Source organism: Cyanistes caeruleus, chromosome 4, assembly GCF_971803275.1.
Source record: "Cyanistes caeruleus chromosome 4, bCyaCae1.hap1.1, whole genome shotgun sequence".
Lineage (NCBI taxonomy): Eukaryota > Metazoa > Chordata > Aves > Passeriformes > Paridae > Cyanistes > Cyanistes caeruleus.
In genome coordinates this window covers 60666188-60688246 of record NC_141704.1, presented here as the reverse complement: position 1 = coordinate 60688246, position 22059 = coordinate 60666188, and the positions used below count along the sequence as shown (strand labels likewise).

Genomic DNA, 22059 nt, shown 5'->3' with positions numbered 1-22059 from the left:
GTAGAAAATCCCTTTGCCTAAAAGTTTTTCAAATTCAATGTGATTTAGTAATAGATTTTATGAAAAAATAAAACAGGGAAAATCCCTTTCCTGTTTGTAGAAAGACTGTAACACACTGTTCAACCTTTGCATTGCATTATATTCCGTACAGTGTTACATTTTATTCCAAATAACACTATTTCACCCTTATCAAATACACCACAAGTTGATACCCAGGGACTTTGTTTTTCAGACAGGAAAACTGCAGAGAAATAATATGCACAGGATAAACCAATGGCCAGCGAACAGTTCAGTGTCCTCGTCATTGAGTTCTAAACACTTCCTTGTCTTCAAAAGACGGAAAACAAGGAAGATTATAATCCCAGAAGAACCAAAACAAAATCTGATGCTTCTAGCTCATATGTTTTCAGATCTCTGGCTTAAAGGATAATAGGGACAATAAAAACAATGCCAGCAAAACATGTAAGGAGGAAAATTACCATTGTTAATAATTCAGTACTTTGCTTCTAGCTGAGAATAATCTTTTCCTATTTGATGACCTTCAAATTTAATTTCAGAGGGAGGGAGGGAGGGAGGATCTTCAGATATTTTACTGTAAATGCTTATAACGTTCATATATAAATAACAATGAAACGAGTTAGCAATAAAACCATGTTTCTCAATCTTTACTTATTCACGGACATAAAAAGAAGGATAATGGGAATGCTTTTAAATTTCTCATAGGTTTCTGTAGCACAAAATGCACTAATGAGATCCATTTCAAAGTAGTCCAAGACACACAACAGCCATGAATCACATTGCAAATTATGGTGCTGTAAAATCTGTAACTAGTTCAGCAAGCAAGCACCTTTGCAGTGTAAGTCCTGAACCATCCTCTGAACTCAGATGATCTAAGAAACCTTTTTTAAGGACTTCCTCTTTGCAGAAGCATTTGTCACATCACTCACAATGTCAAGCTATCGCTGGAAATTCTGTTTTAGCTCTCTAAATGAGTGACTCATGAATCAGTTTAGCAGCATTTTCACGGGTGGCCTAACCAGCCTCTTTGCATAACAACAAAGATGCTGCCTCACACAGAGCTCCCACTCAGCACATCCTCTGCTATGCCCATCTCTGCTTTACTGATGGCTGATTCAGCAATCAGTATCAACCGTTTCAGCTGCTACTGATGTAGCGCTTCAGTTGGTACAGAATCCCCCTGGCTGCGCTGAGCAGTCATTAAAGGAAGAGGACTTGACCCATGGGGTTTTTCATCAGCTGGGGTGGGGGGGATTGGGGATTTTCTGTTCTCTCCTTCTGTAACATGGAAGCTTTCTATTTTTCCCTCATGAGTTGTACCACCTTAGGAAAAAAAAAAAATGGGTGTCATGGCTCATTAAATTCATAAAGAGATAAACAGTTCTTAGCTCGAGTGAACTATAGGGCTTTTTGCAATAATCAGCTAATGGTATGAAAGGTTATTTTCATTTCATCCTTTAAGAAGGTTTTTTATGAAGGTATGTCTTGCATGCCAAACGTAATGTCCTCATGTTGCTATCTACGCTTTTAGGATCAAGAAATTTAATAAAGATGCACTTCTTATGGGTAGGTATCACTAAGACTATCTTTTAAACACTATAAAATACTTATGACTAACTGTCTAAAATATTTCTACTTTTTCAAAATCCTTGTAGCAAACCAGAAATGTTAGATTTAAAGTTTAGATCATCAAATACACGTTAGGAAATGCCAAAACTCAGGGTGTAAAAAATTTTGTATGTCTAAGAGTTCAGGGATCAAAATCCAGCTACAAGCTTTAGTATTTCAAGGGGGGGCTGGAAGAAATTGTATTTAAATCAGCCAGCTCAACAGAGTACATTTTAAATTGAGATTATATGTTGTGAGGAGGAGATGTGTATATATTTTATCAAAACCCTATATATATATAGGGTTCTGATCTACTTTTAAGAAATAAGCATATGAATTTAGATTTAAACCCACTTGCGCTTTAATAAATGCATCACCAGCCTCAGGGCTGCATCCCTCTAAGCCTGTAAATGTGAGTGGATGCAATTAATTCCTGTTCCTATCATCCCAGCCCAGGCACCAATCACACAGTGTTCAGCCTTTCTGTTCAGACACTCGGTGTGAGATTATCTGGATTAGGGAGAATTTTCTGTTATGCTTTTGTACTACACCTGCTTGATCAAGGGCAGGCCAAACCCTCAAGCCCTGAGATGGAATAAGAAGAATCCATTACTTGCTTACAGCTTGTCGAGATAAATTCCTGGTTTCTTCCATACATCCTCCTTCCCAGCTCACACAGCTTTGGAAATTGAGTGTGAGATGACCTGATAAAACACTTGCTCTGCTAACGAAAAAAATAAGCTTAGAGCAGTCCTAAACTTGCAAGTAGCATTAGGCATTCCAGCATTAGTTGGGCTGTTACACTCCTCATTATTTGCTTAAATGGCTGTATAACAATTAAACAGCAATTCCTCCTACCCTGGTCAATTTTGAAGTGTTCAGTGTCTGAGAAGCTCCACTAAGCATCACATTTGGGATCAAACACTTCAGATGACACGGAGGGAGAGACACACATGGACAGATACTCACATGGGCACATCCATCGGCAGCCACAAGTTTCCTCCACCTTAACAGCAGGAAGGTTGCTGTGACACACAGGCTTTGGCATTCTCTCACAGTTGATGTGGTGGCTCTCCAGAACTGTGTAATCTCCTGGGAAGCATGTCACAGTGTGGCACTGGTCTGGTAATGTCCATTTATCACCAGGCTAAGGAGGGAAACACAGATATGCAACAACTGAAACCAAAAATGCGAAGTTTGGCTAGTGTCACAGAACTACAGCCAGAAAGTGAAGTGACCCTGACAGCAGTGCTACTCACATTAGCTTTGAAAAAATAAATAATGGAATGCACTGTATTAACAACTTCATGAGGATAAAAAAGTTTAAATTAGAAACACTAAAAATCAGGCTGAAATTCCATGCTAAAGATAACTGTTTACAATAGGAGATATTTTGTTCCAACCACCTATAGTTAGAGCTTACCCATCCTACAACATGCATGGAGACCAGAGTCAACAAAGAATTGCCCTCAGCTTTACTCTAAATTTCAAGTCCTTTAGTTTCCATAAGCCACAGATAGTCAGAGCACAGTGGGAATTAATATTTGTTCCCAATTATGAAAGTGTGGAATATTGTAGTTATTTTATCAACAACTCTGAAACTTTAAAACAGCTCCTTTCTTCCCAAAGGGAAATTGATACTTCACCAGATCAATGTTATTAGATGTACATAGTGGATTTCTACAGCTAAAGAATTAAATGTAACATATATTCCTGTTTTCCAAAGGACAGTCTGAATTTTAAGGCATCAGGATTATATACTAATAAATAACAGAGAGATATATGTGGAGTGTCTCAAGATTCCTATCTAAGCTCTCTGGCTCCAATCCTGCAGAGCCCTAAAGTCCATAAGTAGGCTGAATGAGTTTTAAAACAGTGTTCATCCCTGAGGTGTGCATTCCCAGGAATATCCCCAAATGTGGGAAACAACACTTCCAGAGCTCTCTCCACAGAGGTGAGTCCAGAAACACCAGTACAAGTGAAACGGTGCTTCTGTGAGCTGGATAACATTCCTTGATATTCACAAGTATGAATGTGAGGAAGAAAAGAGAATTGATACTGGGCATAGCTATCTCCCATCCTCTCCTCTGCAGTTTAACCATCATTCCCATAGAAGAGAAGAAAAAAGGGATAAAATCAATCGGTAACAAGATAATTCACAGATGATTCTCTGTGAAGTATTTCTCTGTATCTCTGAGCTACGGGATGCCATCAAGTCTAAACAAGAGCTGCCATATTTGCAGCCACAAAAAATTACATATTAAATACAGGTTAATTTACTGGACTTGTTTTATATGTTTCAGGACTTTGAGAAGGCAACTGGAAGTTGTTTAATACTTATTTCAGACTTCTGAGCCTAGAGGAGGCTGTGAAAAGTAACAAGAGGAGCTTTAAGGACAGCAAAAGTATTTACATAGGAAGAGATAGAATGCTTTTTAAATACAGTTGTCTTTCCTACAATTCTCTGAAAGTGGAGCACCTGGAATGTTACATATACAGCTGTGCAAGTCTGGCTTCCATACCTATTTTATTAGTTTTATTTCAGTCTTTAATAGGACATTTATTCGAAAACATCTAGGAGCTGGACAAGAAAAGCAAAGCACAAGAAATTTAAAAAAAAAAAAAAGAAAAAAAAAAAAAAGTTGAGGGATAAAAAAACACAAGAATCCTAGCGCAGAGGAAAAACAAAGGGACTCTGAAGACAAAGAGAGCCTAAATCCCAATTTATATGAAACTGTAGGAGCAAAAGCAGGACAGAAAGGAGAGCAAAATTTGGTTTCTAAGCTGTGAAGGACAAGTCTGCCAGGACACTGCAGGAAGCCTCAGACTTCCTCTCTGAGGGAGCTAACAACCTACAGACCTGGATATGCACACTCTGTGTCTTGCTGTGCATCTGCAGGAGATCCATACACCTCAGCAGCTCCCTTGGCTGTTACCTCTTACTCTAGGTTAGGTTATTTGTTTATCTATTCTCTAAGCCAAGAGCTGAACAATACTAGAAAAGAAATGGTAATAGTTCAGGGATGTGGAGTTTGTCACATTAAACAGCCTAGAAATGCAAATTGCTCTATAGATCACTTAATGGGGAAATATCACTATTATAAGAAAAAAACCTACACTTCCATTATCACTTTTATGCCTGCTTCTAAATTTCAAAACAAGACCAAAAATGAAAATTAACTATGTTAAAAAAAAAGGACTAATTTTTTATAATTGTCCTGATATCCTGCAAACTGGCAAATTAAAACATGAAACCATGGTTCTTTACACAGCCAATGTTTGGCACTCCTGCAACCCCTTATCACTGGATCTGATGAGTACTAAAAACTTCCAAGGATTTGAAGAACAGCTGAAGAAACTCACAGACAATGAAACAATCCATCACTATCACATACAAAAAGGTGTCACTTGCAGCTCAGGGTGTCCCTGACTAACAAATTGTTTATGGCTAGGATAGTTCAGGAAAATTTTATACATATTTATTAATGTTGCTTCCCTGGCTACTATTTTTGGCCACACAGTGCAGGGGGTAGGACAGATTTTTGGCCTGACCTAGCACATTTGATCTGCTACTAACCATGACCTCAATCAAGAATATTCCTTCTACAGCCACGTCCAGGGTAGGCGTAATAACAAAACAAAACATGAAAAAGTAGCAAATCATAATATTCCTGACAGTGATAGGATTTAGGCTGAGATTTTTGATCCCAAGAACTCAGATTTCCTCGCAAACTGCAAGAGATCTGTTCCCACAGTCTCCAGGTGTATGACAGACATCCCATTTGGGAAGCTGAGCCTTCTGCAAGAATTCTCTGAGCAACACCTGAAAATTATGAAGCTAATATAAAAACCTGTGTTTTCTGAATCAGGGAAGGAAGAGCCTTTATTCTTCCTCCCTGTGGATTTTTGGGCTGTGCTGAAAAAGGGGAACAGAACAGTGGCACCTTAGAGCCAGTGAGGCACAGCAGAGGATGCTGCACCACAGGGGCAGGAACTTCTACAGGTATCCTGTAGGCTCTATGGGAAGCTCCAGAAGGCTGTGGCCTCATAGTGCCTTCTAACACCTATTTTTCCTGGCTGACAGAAGAGGCAAATCAAAATCCCTGCCATTTGAATGTGTGGTTCATTTTTATATGGACTGGAGCCCAGTCTGTTTGCCTCTAAAAGCATTTCAGACAGAACGGAAATTGTGCCTTAAGTTTATCATCCCCAAAAATGAAACCTGACATGTCTGAAATTCAAGTTTAGCCTTCCCAGCACTTATCTACACATACCTGTGTCTGCTTCTAGGAGCCCAGAGGCCCGGACACATGCAGTTCAAACAAAATCTGTGGGGTTTTTTTTCCTTTTTTGGTCTTAAGAAGTTTTTCAAGTTTAGTTTTTGTTTGTTGGGTTTGGTTTTTTTTTACTTAATTAAGCTGTCAGCCTCAAAGCCATCAGATTATACTTAGTGTCTGATTTAGCTAAAGCCTTTCTGTGTTCTGACTAGCTGATTGAGGCCAAGTATGTAAGGCAGCTTTGATATATTGCCTGTGTTTAGAGAATTCATATTCATTTATTAGCCACATTCTTCCTCACAGTCATGTCTTCACAAGGGAAAAACCTAAGGAATATTTTTTATGTACTGAAAATTCAGGATAAATGCCGGAGTAGAATTCATAACTGATCCATACATGAAAACAGGGCACAAGCTTATGCTAATATTTTAAATGTATGAAGTATCACATACTCTGAAAAACCTTGGAATCTCACCTGAAATGAAGAATCTGAACCATTTATAACATCTGGAACATTGTTTTCTTAGAGTGGGGATCACTTTTGAAAGATCAGACAAGTTTACTAACATTTCTGAGCATTTTCTCAGGTCTAATAATTTTTGCACAAACTCACTCCAAGAAATTTGATTCCATTGCTAAAGAGACGATTTTCCCTAGAGACAGAACAGTCACACAATAATTATCTTCCTGTAAAATTGTCATAGGGACAAGGTATTTGTAATTTTAGCAGGACATGGGCTGGACAATGACATTGACCCTGCACATGCACCTTTATTTTGGCCATGTGTAGCTGTCCCAGAAGTCCTCTCACCAGGAGGTGGAAATGCACTTTTTGTTGTCAGGAAAGACAAACACTATCACAACTTTTGGTTCTGCACTTCAACAACATTCAACACGCTGCAAGATGAGGTGATGTTAGAGGAAGCCTCCTCTGTGTGCGAAGTTATCCCACCAGTTCAAAACCCAACACTTTCCTCTTCCAAAATCATTCTTAATATTATCCCACAATTTTTGGTTTAGGTTAACTGTTCAGATATTCATGTTCTAGCACAAACTTTGCAATTTAAAAGCCAGATGCTCAACACAGGCAATGCACTTACTCTCTTTTTGTTTCCATCCTCATCTATGCATTCTCTGACTGGGTCTGAAAGAGAAGCAGACATTTTTTTAGTCATCCCACTCCCTTATTAAGTCTTTTAACAACATAACCTTTTTGTTAACAACACAGATCACCAAAATACAGATTGCTTACTTAAAAACTTGATTTAAACTGTGAGAAGCTTGGGGATTTTTGTGCTAGAGTGTGTGAATCCCTACCTGAAGATTTCAGGCATTTGTCCAAAGTGTCCAAAGAACAAGTCACAAAAGCATAAACAATGATATTGGTCCCAAAATACTACATGAGCAATAACTGGGCTCCAATCCTACAGGTTCTGTACACTTCTTGTACAGCCACAGCTCTGCCCAGATGGTGCTTAAAGGATGAGCATGGCTTTGGCTCTGAGGCACAGTGCAACCTTACCTCAGAATCTTGTGATCCACTGAGACATTCCTGGAAATTAGCAGGTCATGAGAATTTCCACACCCACACCCACACCTACATTTATTTAATGAAGGAAGATCAATACAGCATAACTGCACAAATAGCTGCAATAAGAACACTCAAATTCAGTTTCCTAACATTTAGTAATGACTGATGAGCATCTTTTTTCATATAATCAGTTCAATGGTCACAAGGTACCCACTAAACTGCACTTTCTATGTTTGTGTGCTCTCACTACACACTTAAAGGTATTTTTGAAGCTTTTTCATTTTTGTACTATGGCATGACAAAGTCTCTAAGATATTAAAACACTGACCAGCAAACTCTTTGTAGAATACTAGACTATGCTATCCTATATACACTCTCTGGTCTGTCTTTTCCAGAATAAGTAATGTATTTTGAAATCATTTAGGAACTGTTTTTAACCATTTTTTAATGGTATTATTTTTGGTACACTTCCATACAAATGGCAAGACTCCCTCTGCAAGAGAAATCCAACTGTATGAGTCTAAAGGGGAAAATAATACTTTACAGACTGTATGAAATCTATATAAACAAAACAAACAGAAAAAAAATCCAAACAAAAATAAATCCCCATCAAAAAGGAAACAATTATAGTTTTTCACCCCCTAGCAAAATCTTTACTATCAGCAAAAGGGAGAGAGCTAAATTTCTCAGATTTTAGCTGTTGAAGGTGTCTAGAGTCCAAGTCTTTTTGAGCTGTTGGAAAAGCTTTAATAAAAAAATACACAACTTTCACCTCTGGTAGTGATAGGTTATAGCACAGATTGCAATAAGAAAATAGTTGCTTGTTCCAAATTCCTGCTCCCCATCCTAAAGCTTGGATCAATGTAATTTACAGCAAGAAAAGTCACATATTTTACAGTGTGAAAAGAGGAAATGCATCTTTAAAAGCTTATTTTAAAAGAGAGGAAAGAAAATGGCAGCTGTTTAAATCTAGAAAATGGCAGCTGTTTGATGCTCTAGAGAGATTTTAAAATGCCAGAAGTGATCCCAGTGGAGGCTGATCGGATATCTCCAAGCTGGGCTGTGAACACTCTGCAACTTCCTCATTCTCAGAGGTCCTTGGCTCTGAAAAAAAAGTCCATTTATTGTAGTGAAGATGTAACTAAGCCCTCATAATGCTGGCAAAAACCTGTGCAATGACTAACACCATGAGGCAGTGGCTTGTGGTGAGAACGTGTGGATGTTATTGGAACAGGAATAACAACAACAAGATGAGGGATGAATCTATCAACATCAAGGAGGTAAAAGAAGTAAAATCCTGGTCAGTAGGTCAGTGTTGAAGCAAGGTTCCTTAGAGAAGGCATGCTGTCATCTACAAATAAATGAATCCTAGTTTAAAACATTTTACACATTTTTTCCTCCAGTATCTACTTCTTTGGGAAAGCAAATGTTTTATTATTTTTCTTTTTGCGTTCTATTTTGGCTGAATTTTCTGTAGGTATACACATAACAATGTCTGAAAAACACAACTTAAAATCTTTGCTCACAACATTTCTGACACATGCCTCATTCATTCATGACAGCTTCAACTTTCCTGGTGTCCTTCAGTTATTGACCAGTCCTGATTAGTGATTATCAAGGTTTTAATTAAGATTGATTTTTATCAAGATGGTAGCTTGAAAGTTCAGGCCTAAGCAGTTCTAAAAACCTTGCTGGAATTGGGCTAACTGGAATAGCAGCTGGATACATATTTAAAGGGCTCAAATTTGGTTTCACACCTAAGTGATGGTGGTGGTCTAGGTCAGCATTTGCAAGGATTGTCAGTGGAAACTAACAACAACTAACTAACTAACTAGCTAACTATCTGATTGCCTTTTAATATCAAGAAAAGCCATCCTGGTTTTGCATTTCAATTTCTGTGTTATGCTCTAGACACAAGGTCGCGACTTTTGGACTTACCCATGCACACTTTTTTGATAAATTCACTGTTCAATGTGATCATGGTGGATAAATCTTCAAAATTCTGGAGCTTCATGATTCTGTTAGCAGCAGATGGTCCAGCCAAAGTCCTCAGCTGCTCTTCATCGTATCTGTTCCCAACACCAATTGGGAACAGGGATACCCCTAGGAAAAGAGAAGGGTTTGAAATAGGCAAGGCACAGGAAAAAATCATTGCTCATGGATGTGGAGTGTTCATCCCTGGAAGTATTTTAAGGATGTGGCACTTGGCAGTGCTTCGTTAATGGTTGGACATGACAATCTTAAAGATCTTTTCCAACATAAAAATTATATCACTTATTTTTTTCATTTGCTTCTTAAAATAAATTTTAAAAATAACTGGGATTTTTTTTCTCCAACTCTTAATCTTCATGTGTTACTTGCATCATTCCCCCCACACTGGCTAAAGGCAACTAAGGGCTGAAATGATGCTGCTCTAATCACACTGTTAGCTAAGCTGAGCTCTATTAGTCCCAAGCATAATAAGATCGTTCATGGGCAACAAAACACAGCTGCAGACTTAATGACATCGTCACTCTTTTTAAATAAAAATAATAAAAAAAAAAGAATCTCAATATACTGTTTTCTTTCTTCAGTTACACGGCAATTGGATTATTGTCAAACCATTTAATTAAAAATAATGGTTGATAGTTCTTGCACAGTCCATGCCTTATTCAATAACTCCCAGAGCAAGCTTCAAATGAAGTCAAAGTTCCTCAGCTGAACACCTGAGGAAGCTGAGATACAGAAACAACAGCCAGAAAACTTGAAAAATGATCAGGCAGCACACTGATAGCAGAAGTATATTCCTGTAAAGGTGAGGGCAGAATCTCATCCAAATTTCTTATTATTATCATCATTATCTTTATGATTATGATGATGATGATTATTATTATTATTATTAGCCTTTCAAGGTTCACTGCACTGCAACAGTATTGAATTTATTATATTAGACCACATTTCTGTTCTCCCTGTCTACTCATAGGATCTCAGAAAACAAAATGCTACTAATTTGTGAGTCCTGGGCAAATTGTCAGCCTTAACTGCAGATTGGTCTTGAATTTCCCAGTACCTCAAAGGCATCTTCATGGGGCATGTTTTGTTCAGGTCTGTTCCTTACCACAACATCTCACACATTAACTCCAGAACTTGCATGAACACACCAGTATGTTAATTTTCCATCTTTTGTTCTAGCTCATTACTTTAAAAGTAACAACTCATAAATAGTGACAGTGAAACAAGGTTTACTGTTCACTCTTGCAGAGAGGGCAGCAGCCTCCACAGCATCTTGTGAGCTCCCCGACACAATGACGATCGCAACCTTTGATGCACTGGGTCTGGCCCCGTGGGATTCTGACATCACATTCTGGACCACAAAATCAATGGCACTTCCTGGGAAGAAATGAAGAGAGAAATGAGAGATATAATAGAAAAGTCACAGGAGACTATAAAACTAAATCTTTTATTGCTTTTTATGCTAGTAGGTAGTGAAAAATATTTATTCTTAAAGGACTTTTCATGTCTGATTTATTGCAGCTACATGAAATATCTCAGCCATTAAAAACCTTCCAGTATTCATTACGACATCCAAACACAGGAGGATCATCCTTAACTCCATCTCCAGACCATCCCAGTCCCTGCAGTGATGGGAATTTTTTTTTTCCTTTTCCTTAGTCACAATAAAGTTACACATCTCACTTAAGCAGTTACCTTTCCCAGAAGTATTGCTATCCCTAAAGGATAGAAGACATTGTGGAGATTATATTCCTGCTTCCAACTGCTGAGCAACACTGACATCCAGTGGGCAAGCTGATCCACAACTTGGCATCATCCTGAGCTGTTCACACAAGTTGTTCTCACTCCTATAAAAGATCTAGTGCTCCCCTGATTCCATCAAGTTTCCCTATGGATGTGAAAAGCCTACCTTGCCTCCACACTACCAGCAACCTCACTGAAATTTAAACTCTGTGTAATCCATAATACAACTGGGTGATCCATATTAAAATAAAAACAAAATAAAACAAAGAAACCACACCAAATCCCACAAAACTTGCAAAGAAATTCTACTTCAGCTACCGAATCAGAAATTTGCTTAAAAGGGAAGCTGCTGCCCCTTCATTTAATATCTGTGAACAATCAGAAAAAATTGTGTTGATAATTATGACCTCAGCAAGAGAGCACTTTGTTAGTACTTGCATTTAGACATGTATTTGCACAAATATTTATACTGAGAATCATGATATGCAGGTTTCTTAAAAGCTCCTTTGGGTTTAGAAGTTATCAGGTCAGGAAGTAGAAATGAAACCTGACTGATGTGACATTCAGGGCAAACAGTAACTGATGAATAATAAACACTTGAAAGAGTTATTTCCTCTGAGTAATCTGCAATAACTGCAGAGGAAAAATAAGTTTGCCTGAGGAATTCACAGTAAAATTTATAATAATAAGTGCATTTGTTTGCAACTTATTATAGTGGCAGGTAGGGATAGGACAAGGGGAACAGTTTTAAACTAAAAGAAGAGAAATTTATATTTGATGTGATGAAGAAATTCTTTACTCAGAGAGTCCTGAGGCACCAGTGGAACAGGCTGCCCTGGGAAATTGTGTCTGCCCCATCCCTGGAAGTGTTCCAGGCCAGGTTGGATGGGGCTCTGAGCAGCCTGGTATAGTGGAAGGTGTCCCCACCCATGGCAGAAGGTTTGGAATTAGATGATTTTGAAGGTCCGTTTCAAACCAAACCATGCAGTGACTCAATAACATAGCAACAGCAGTGGGATATTCAGTGAAAACCTCAAAATTTTGAATGTTTTTCTACTTGCAACAAAACACATTTTAAAACACCATTATTAGCTTGGTGATGGTGATTGCATCTCACAAACTACTATTCCGGACCACAAAAAATAACTAACCTCAGGTATTAACTCATGTCCTACACAGCTGTCCTTTCTACAAATGGTTGTTGAGATAAATATTAGATACAGAAGGGCACATTAGCTAGAAATAATGAAGAATAAAACAAAATACAGCAAATAAATATGACTATATTCAAAGTCCCTGAGATTGCTCCAGTATGGTCACTGTGCCAGAAGATTGACTCATTCCCCTTTGGTCCTATTTGGTCCTAAAATAATTACCAGAAAAACTGTTTCGGTTTTTAACTTTCAAATATTTTTTAGGTTAAGCTTTTGCACAGTAAGATGATTTTTTATTCGTTTGTGAAAAGTACTTGAAATTTTTGTATTTGTTTTCTTTAATGACCCTTTGACTTTTGTGTGGTTCATGTGGTCAGCAGCCACTCCAGCTCCATTTTCCTTCTTCACACATTAATTTTAAAAATGCTCAGAAACTCCATACATATTTGCAAACTGAAAAAAAAAAAAAATCCATTCTTTTTATAATTTCTCATAAAGAAATCAAGTACCATTGTAATAGAACCAGTGATTATTTCAAAGGCCCCAAAAGTAGTTACTCAATTTAATGGATGGAAAATTGGATTTAGCATAGTAAAAACTCTTTGGATTTCTCCCTTTATTTTGAAGCCAGCCCTAGAGAAAAGAGCCAGGTGTCTGAAGACATGATCAAATGAACACTTTTGTCCTGCTTGAGGGATTCAGAAAGTTCCTATCCCAAGCTGGAAGTTGTTACTTCTAAGCTCTTCGTCTCTCCATCTTGCCATGAGGAGAAATACCAAATCCCTCAGAGGCCACAGTAAAAACTATTCACTGCTAAAATCAACCCACTTGAACATTTTCATACTGTGAGACTGCAACACAACAGAAACCTGACATTGTCATACCAGTAAAGGAAATATGTAAGTATTTACACTGACTTAAACAACACTGTGCATAAGGCTTTATTAAGACTGCAAAGAGTGCTCACAGCATGGAAACATGAAGTCCATCCCAGAATGGTTTAGGTTGGAAGGAACCTTAGAGATCATCCAGTTCCAGCTCCCCTGCCATGGGCAGGAACATATTCCTCTAGCCCAGGTTGTTTTCAGCCATTTTAGCCCTTCCCTCAGCCCATTAAAGGTGGTGAGACCCCAGCAGCCTTCCAGCTCAGTCCGTAGTGGCACAACTGCCACTCATTGGACATATCCAGGGAAAAAAATACAAGTAAATAAAAAGGGAAAACAAACACTCAATTGAACCATCAGACTACTTTAGAAAGGACAGACCAATCATTCCAAGCACAGAACAGCATCTTCTCCCCATCCTTCAGTGCTCATGTTTGGAATAATCATTAAATAATGACTATGAACATTTGATGGTAAAATTCTGAGAGTCAGAAAATGCTTTTTAAGAACCTTTTCCTGGTTGACTTGACACCTGATGGATTTTAAAGTTACGTTTGTATTCTGAAGTAACAACTCAGGATGCTTCACACAGAGGTGCCTGCAAGGACTGCAAGTTGATAAAACAGACATAAACAAGCTTTAAGGACTTAAGACAATCTGTTGAATGAGTTTGGAGGTGTTTACTAGGAGTCTACAGGGAATTACACTAGATTCTGCCTTATTGAATAGTTTCACTAATGATTTAGATGCGAGAGTTAAAGTGTGTAAAAAAACGTGTTAAAGCTCAATCACAAGTATTGGATTGGGAGCAGTCATGGACATAATGGAATTAACTGAATAAGCACAAGATGGCCTAGAAATATATGAAATATATCCAAGAAATGAAAATCAAGATTCATCCCAGAATTAGCCAATATGGAACACATAGACATTTAATGTTTTGGTGGATGCCTCAGGGAAAGCAAAAACTTCCTAAGAGCAACCTTTGCAATCATTTTCTTTAATTTTGTCTGAAAAAAGAAACTAAATGTAAAGCCCCTTGAGAGTCTGTAGAGTTGTGACAGATAGGGGATTCCAATTAGATGGAGGTTCCTGCTGGAAACTTGTGAATCTGTGCCTTAAGTGGCCTCAGTGGTTTCTCTAACATTTCTGCAACATCTTGACCAAAAAAAATACCACAAGAGATCTTGATCATTCACAAGTCCTGAAAGCTGGCTAGGAAAGAAACTAAAAAGGAATGGTTCCTCAGAACCTGAAGTGATACAGAAGCAGCCAACACTGCCCAGATGCTGGGTATTCCAGACTGCAACTATTTAACGAAGGACTTGCCTAACCAGGAACAACTCCCCCTCATGATAATCATAGAATCATAAAAATCACAGAACAGTTTGGGTTGGTGTCTCATGTTCAGGGATACCTTCCACTAGATCAGGTCCATAATCCTGAAGCTGGTCTTTGTATCTTAATTTAGGTTCTTCACTTGGCACTGAATTGGGATTTTCACTTGGCACTGAATTGGGATTTTTCACTGAAAATATAAGATTATTTTAATTTTGAAACAAATCAGCTATTGAAAATTGATCCCACAGTGCTTTAAGTGGTCAGTTCTTGGCGCATGAATATTGATATTTTGGCATTAACACACATTGATTAACATGTGCTGAACCTTTCATGAGCAGCAGAAACCTGTCTGTCCAACATCACTAAATGGAACAGGCCCCAAAAACCTCACCCTTGCAGGTCACAAATCCTGTGTTTCTTTTATCAACACGGGCTTCTGATGAACCCAGACTCCACCAGGAGCTCATTCAACTCACAAACCTTTTAAGAATGAACTAGGAAAAAAAAAGCAAACAAAAAAGCCCTGAAGAGCAGTGAATTAAAACAGCTCAGGGAAGATATTAGTGGCAGCCAAAACTGGCTTCAAAAAGGAGCTGGCACCACCAGTTCAGCAATATTTGTGTGGAACAAGTCAAAGTCTCTGTTAGTGGGTGGCTGCCCTCTGATCAGGACAGCTTCTGGCCTTGGGTGACAGGGGGCAGGATTTTTAGAAATTCAATATAGAGTGCATCATTTGGGGATGATGGGGGACCTTTGCTTCCAAAACCGCAGGGGAGGTTTAGGAGAAAGACATTTATACCTTCTTTATCCTGACAGCAAAGCTGAATGCTGCTAATCAAATATATTAATAATGATGGAAATTTGGAGGAAAAAATATAAATTTAAGATTTTTTTTTTTTTTCCCTTAGAGGGTGGGAGGGAAATATTTCTTTCCCTAAAGATGCTTTTATACAGCTGAGCCACATAGAACATACTTCCTGCAAATTTTGAGGCTGAGGCAGGAAAATTTCAGTCTAAATGAATGACTTTTACTAGGGCTATAAGGAAGCAAAATAATGTTTTTATAAAGTGTTAAGCAGTATTTACTGTAGGGATTGCTCAATCTGCTCCCTGTGACTCTCCTAAACACCCACAAATGCTGAACAGAGACACATTTACATGATTCTCAGTTCTCTTGCACACATCACTTTAGTGTTTAGTTAGTTTCCTTCTTTTTTTTTTTCTTCAGTTGTTTCTTATGTGAAGTTGTACATGATTTCATGATGTCTGAATAGCCCCAGAGCTGCATCTTGATAGGTTACTTGAGCCAAAATTTGCCTGATGTTATTGAATGGCCCCACTGCACAAGCATGGGAAAGATTTGTGGTATCGGCTGCTCTTTCTTGTTCTTTCTATGCCTTCACATACTTTTTCATTATTTCTTAAAATCTCTCTCTCTCCTCAGGAGCTTTCTTATGGCTAAATGAGGCAGGAAATGGAATGCTTTCTACAATTAGACTTTTGCAGTGGCAGCAACAATTGCCCTCTGCAAATAGAGGCTTTTGGACCAAAATACCACAATTTGGATCAACATAGATGGAATAAAAATTTCACTGAATTGTTCTTCTACTATACGGCAGCCAGTGCAAATACAAATAAGCTCTGGTCTGAAAGCAATGTTATTTTTTGATAGGTAAATTCAGATCAAGCAAAGGCCAGAAAAGATTTCCTACAAAAATGCCGCATCCAGACTGAGCCATCAAGCAGCCTCTGCATTTCCAGAGGCCTGAGCTCAGACAGAAGGGCCTGAGTGACCGTGCACTTCCCAGGAATGCTGTCTCCTGGACAGCCAGCCACATTCACACACATCACAAGGTGCAGGACAGCACTGCCGTGACTTATTTTCATTACTTCATTTGGGAGGAACTACTTCTATTCTATTCCACTTTGATTCATTATATCACATCCTAGGTCACGATCTCTGAGCATTTTCCAATGAGACATAAACAAATCACTAACGAGGATGTCATGTGGCTGCCTCTCCCATTTCATTTCCCAAAGGCCATGTTTGCTCTTGTTTATCCTGCAGTTCGTGTGGCTTTCTCTACACATTACGTGGAAGGTTTCACAAAACTTATCTATTTGTATGCAACAATTCATCCCACAACGAGCCTATAGAAGTCTCATCAGCCATCTGGTATTTTTATTTCTCCAGGCTGAGAAGGCAATCAGAGCTAATCCTCCTGCGAACTATGGAAGTCAGATTTTATTTCACACTTTTCTGTACAAATAACTCTTTATAGCCCAAAGACCCCAAAAATCTGTGTATTCCTCAACTCTTACAGGACCCTGATGCTAGGTGGCTGCTGGAATAAATGTGGCTCCAATTCTCAGGGTATCTGGTGCAAAATGCTATAGGAGAATCATTTTTTGCTGAAGCCTGTAACTGATATTCATGTGTGCACTGAGTTTCCACAGACCCAGTGGGAAATCTCTGATGTTTTAGCACATGAAAACTGAAGTGGACCTGTCTGTCTGGAACAGAAGATGGCATTTCACAAGTAACTCTTCAGCTGAGGTGTTGCCTTAGGCAATCCTTGTGCTCCATGGCACCATCCCCAGTCTTGTGCCAGCTTTGGTCCCTGTGGAACCAGAGTGGCAACTTGAATGAGGGAAGTGAACCACACAGAATACAACTCTTGTTTTGCTATTTTTCAGCCAGATGGGTTACACTGGCTCAGCACAAACATCTGTCAAGGTCAACTTCTGAAGTCAGCATGAACAGTTCTGCTCCTAAATGTCTAATCAACTGACCAGCACTAAAAGGTTAATGATCAAAGTCTTTACTTCTGATTTATGCTTTGCTTGCTTGAAAGATAATGAATGCAAATCCTGAGCATTACTTCGAGGCTTCTTTCCAAGATACATTAAAGACAAACCATAATTTGTGTAACCTATGAATACATTTTAATAGAGAAAATTGAACCATAACAAGAGGTTGAACCTTAACAAGAAATGCCACCACAATGACATATATTGGTGCTTGCAGCCAGCCTGTATTTAGCATTCCTTGGGATTTTGTTCCCCGTCTTGTTTAAACACCAATATTCACAAAATCACTCACCTAGTCTTGTAGGACCTTGCTCCCTTTGTTGAATGGCCTGCACCATCTCTACAAGCCTGTCAGTCTCTTGAGGCATGTTCCATGAAATTTCTAGGTTATTTTCCCTGGCATACTGAAGAACTGACACGTGAATTGAAGAATTGCCTGAAGCAGGAAAATAAACATTTTAGGCAGTGCATGTGAATGTCTTAAAATAAATCTAAAGAAGACGTTGGCATCATGATTTACATTAGGCACAGCTAGACAGTGGTTTTCCATCAGAGTGTGAAAAGATCAAAACTGAACTATTTCCTGGTGAAAAAATAAGCAATTACTGCTGGAATTACTATTTAGTATTTAGCAATTACTGCTGAAATACTCCTTCTCTCAGGAGTCATCATGCAGTATTATAGCCCAGATCAATATGACGGTAACTGGAGAATTTCACTTTATCGGTCTCCATTCAGTATTAATTCTTTCCCATTTTAAAATTGTCTAAAACCCCCCTCTTTTTTTCTTTTTTTTTTTCTTTTTAACATGCACTTTGTTTAGCACAAGCAGTAGATTTATGCCTCATTTGTCAGATGGGCTAAGCTCCCTAGATCATTTCCAATGCTTCCTGGATCATGCCCAGTTCCCTCTCTCATACAGCACTGGAGTGATGTGCATGGAACAAAGTGAATCCAGGGAGCTTGACCTGTGAAGGGGAATGAAGAGAAATTCCAAATTATGCTCCTCTCTGCCACTCTGATTATACGTTATGTAAGAAGTACAAATAAAACTATTAAAGCATTTATATAGATAGTTAAAAATATCAGATTTGCAAAATTGAACCAGGCAATATGTTGTTTATGGTGATTGGCTGTACTTCTCTTCATGGCCTCCTACTGAAGGTATTTATAGACCACAATGAGTCTTTATCAATGCTTTGTAAATAACAACAGTTGCTCCATGGAAATGGCTTAATGCTGGATCAAAAAAATACAATTGTGATTTAAAAAAAAAAAAAAAAAATCCATGTCTGTTAAATACTACTGGAAATACACAGGATCCTGTGTAGCCCCTGCCATGCAGATGGGCTTGGTACAACCCACACAATGTCCTAAACTGCTCCCTGTGCCACATGATCCCTTCACGTATGTGCAGAATACAAGGCATTCTGCCAGGTGGGCTGCACTGATAATGCAAGATAAGGAATAGCCTAACCAGATGTGTATCCCCCTATCAATACACACTCTGCAATTACAGTGAGTTTAGCACTCCCAGAAAGCATCAGCCATCCCACATAGGTCAGGAAATAAACATTGAGCAGTCAGTGTTTTAAGGGATTGGAATGAGTAATCTAAAATTAAGAACTGAAAAACCTCCACTGAGAAGCTGGTTTGTCCCCTACAAGCAAAAGAATACAAAACGTCTTTCTGTGTTTGAGCTGAAAGGCAGATACATACCAACCACAACACTTTCAATAAATGCCTGCACAAAGTTTTTCATTTCCTCAAACTCCAATGCTCCTATATTGGAACTTCCATCCAGAAGAAACATGATGTCCATGGGTTTGTTGCACAACTCTGAGGGTAACAGGGGGAGGGAAAGAAGTTATTTTATATATAATAACGAAAAGTAGCATCTGCTAATGTGGTAGGAGTAGAAAGGGTAGGTCCAATTGCATTTTGGGAAAATAAAGGAGGATAATGACCAGTTGAAGCAATAAGGGATGCCCCCTTAATGAAAGCCTTGAGATTCATATCCAGTGGGATACATGGATATTTCAATTCCTGCTCTTCTACTGATTCTGTTTTACTCATAGGAGACTAAAACAAAAACCAACAGCAGATGACAACATCAACAAAAAAAGCCCAAACCAAACCAACAACAACAAAAAAATAAACAAAAAAACCCAGAATACTCTCCTCACTCCTAAGCAAACAGATGAAAAAAAAGTTTGCAATAATGTCTCCTCACAAAAAAGTATAATTTTACATTATTTTAAGCAGAGAATAATAATAATAAAGATAGGAGAATGTTTTTCTTCTGTCACTCTCCAACCTGTATGAAAGCTGCTGTACTTTGCTGCCAAAAGGACACAAGGACTTTGAGCCTACAGAAAACAGACTGCAGGGGCTCAATTCTGCTGGACTGAGGCAGCGTCCTCAGCCTTCAGAGAAGATAAATATTCCTTCCTTGGTGTTACGACAACAAGACACCAAACCAGATAAGGGAACCCTTTACATTTCAGTGGTGCACAGGGTAAATGGAGGAGACCCGACAGAGAAAAAAGGAAATCACACAGAAAATTCATCCAATCTTACCTGTGATTTTGGTCCAAAATCTCATCCCATGAGAGCAGCACGACTGCAGCACTAATTCAGGTGCCTCTTCAATAAGTCTGTTGTAACTATTCAAGATAATTGGGTCATTAGGCTGACTGATCTTTCTGAGTTCTTGGATATTGGCACCGGGGGTTATGCCTATGGGAATAACATTCATGCTCCTGGGAGGTCGTGTGATAACATCAGTGGAAGGACTGGATGACACCATATATACCAAGTGAGGAACATCTTGCCTGCCCCCATTCACTGATGTAAATGTATGTTTGGAAATATAATCAAGGGCGTTGCCAGTGTTGGTAGCCCTCCCTCCCTGGTAGGGTATACTCCTCACTTTCTCGATAATTTTTTCTTTTGACTGTATTTCCCTAAAGGAGTACTCCAGATTGACAGTCTCTGAATACTGCATGACTGTAACATGAATATTTTCCTGTCCCACATTCATTCCTGTGACCACCTTCTCAATGAATTTCTTGACTTTATTGAAGTTTTCCTCCCCAACATTGTCAGATCCTTCCACAATAAAAGCAATATCCAGCCTATTGGGATGGGACTTCTCTGAAAGAGCTGGTAGGGCTGTGAGTCCCAAAGGGGCAAGTATGACACTGGACATGGTTGGAGCAGATGTAGCTGGTAACAGGAGACTTTCTTCAGGTCCAAGACCACACAGATGATCAATGAGGAAATCTCTATTATCCATTAACTCCAACACATTGCTCACTAGGAAGGCTCTGCTACCTGGAAACATCTTTGCCATGAACTTGACTTGATCCACATTGATATGTGGCCCAATCCCCACGGGTATTACTGTGATATCTCTAGTCTTCAAAAATCCAAGCATGTCACGGATTTTTTTTTGAGGCTTGCTTGCTATAAATATCACTGCAATTTTGGCAGCATTGGTCCTTTCTGCTTTTCCAAACACATGCAACGCAGTGTATTTAAAGACCTCATAGACAGATGCTTCTTTATCACCTGTGTATTTTATGTTCTGGACAATTCTTCTCATCTGAGAATTTGTTTTGATATCTTTAAGGTTAAGATAGATGGTGGGACCAGCCCTATACACCAGAATTGACACTCGGATTTTTTTTTGAGAGATGTGGAGTTTTTTCATCACACCAATTATGAAAGTCTTCAGCTGTTCAAAGTCCTCCTCTGAGAGTTTACTGGAGCCATCAACCAGGAAGGCCAAGTCCATCATCTTGCTGCATGAGTATGCACTGGCTGGTAACTCAATGTCCTCCTCTGGAATAGGTGTTGTCAGAGTTAGGGTGTTCTCTATGGGCTCACAGTCCACACAGGTTAAGTTCTTCCCTTCACATAGACTAAAAAATCATCAAATCAGAAAAATGTCAAATTTAACCTTAAAAAGCAATGCTTATAGCAAGTCATCCACACATTATAAAAGAACACCAATACAAAACCAAATATCTCAAAACTGCAATGAAACCAAAACATGATGTGAATAATTTTTTTCTCCCCCACCCCAATTCCCCACAACTTGCCACATGTACACCTAAATCCCCTATGTTCCTGGATGTTTGTTTAGATTCAGGAAACACTAACAACTATAGTGTGTTAGTCAGAGGAAACTCCTTAGAACAGTCTTTAGCAGAAAGAGTAAGATCTACGTCTGGAAGCTGCTTAGGAACCACTGAGCATCAGCAGCACAGCAACCTACAGGCCACTGGTGGACTGAACTCGCTGATCTAGTTTGCTTCACAAGGAATCAAAATATAAGGCAAACTGCAGGCAGCTAACAGCAAGTAAAATCCTAGAGTTGGAGAGATGTTTTACCCCTGATACAACTCAGCAAACTCTGTGCATGGGCCAGGTTTACACAGATTTTAACCTTAACTAAAATTAACAGTCTCTCTACCTCTAAAGTGCTCTACATTCCTGGTGGGTTTTTCTCTTGACTTCATTTTGGTTTGGATACAGCTTTTACACATGTTCATCCTGCACTGTTTCTTATGTCTCTCTTACCTTCTTATTATTTACCATGTTTTCTTTTTCAGTCCAGATTTTCATATTAAATGTTTTATTTCAACCATAGATGTTATCTCTTTTTACTTCTATGTCTTACCTCACCATTTCTA

General features: G+C 38.7%; 1 protein-coding gene across 4 annotated transcripts in view; it reads right to left on the bottom strand.

Moving 5' to 3' along the window:
- VWF (von Willebrand factor) overlaps positions 1-22059 on the bottom strand; it is a 153709-nt gene that overhangs the window by 32430 nt on the left and 99220 nt on the right. For all 4 annotated transcript variants that reach the window (XM_086885151.1, XM_086885149.1, XM_086885148.1 and 1 more), the window contains 7 exons: positions 19940-21285; positions 19079-19198; positions 17652-17795; positions 10660-10803; positions 9373-9537; positions 7004-7047; positions 2596-2773 (listed from right to left, as the gene is read on the bottom strand). In XM_086885151.1, coding sequence (XP_086741277.1) covers positions 2596-2773; positions 7004-7047; positions 9373-9537; positions 10660-10803; positions 17652-17795; positions 19079-19198; positions 19940-21285 — 2141 coding nt within the window. The remainder of the gene's footprint in view (positions 1-2595; positions 2774-7003; positions 7048-9372; positions 9538-10659; positions 10804-17651; positions 17796-19078; positions 19199-19939; positions 21286-22059) is intronic.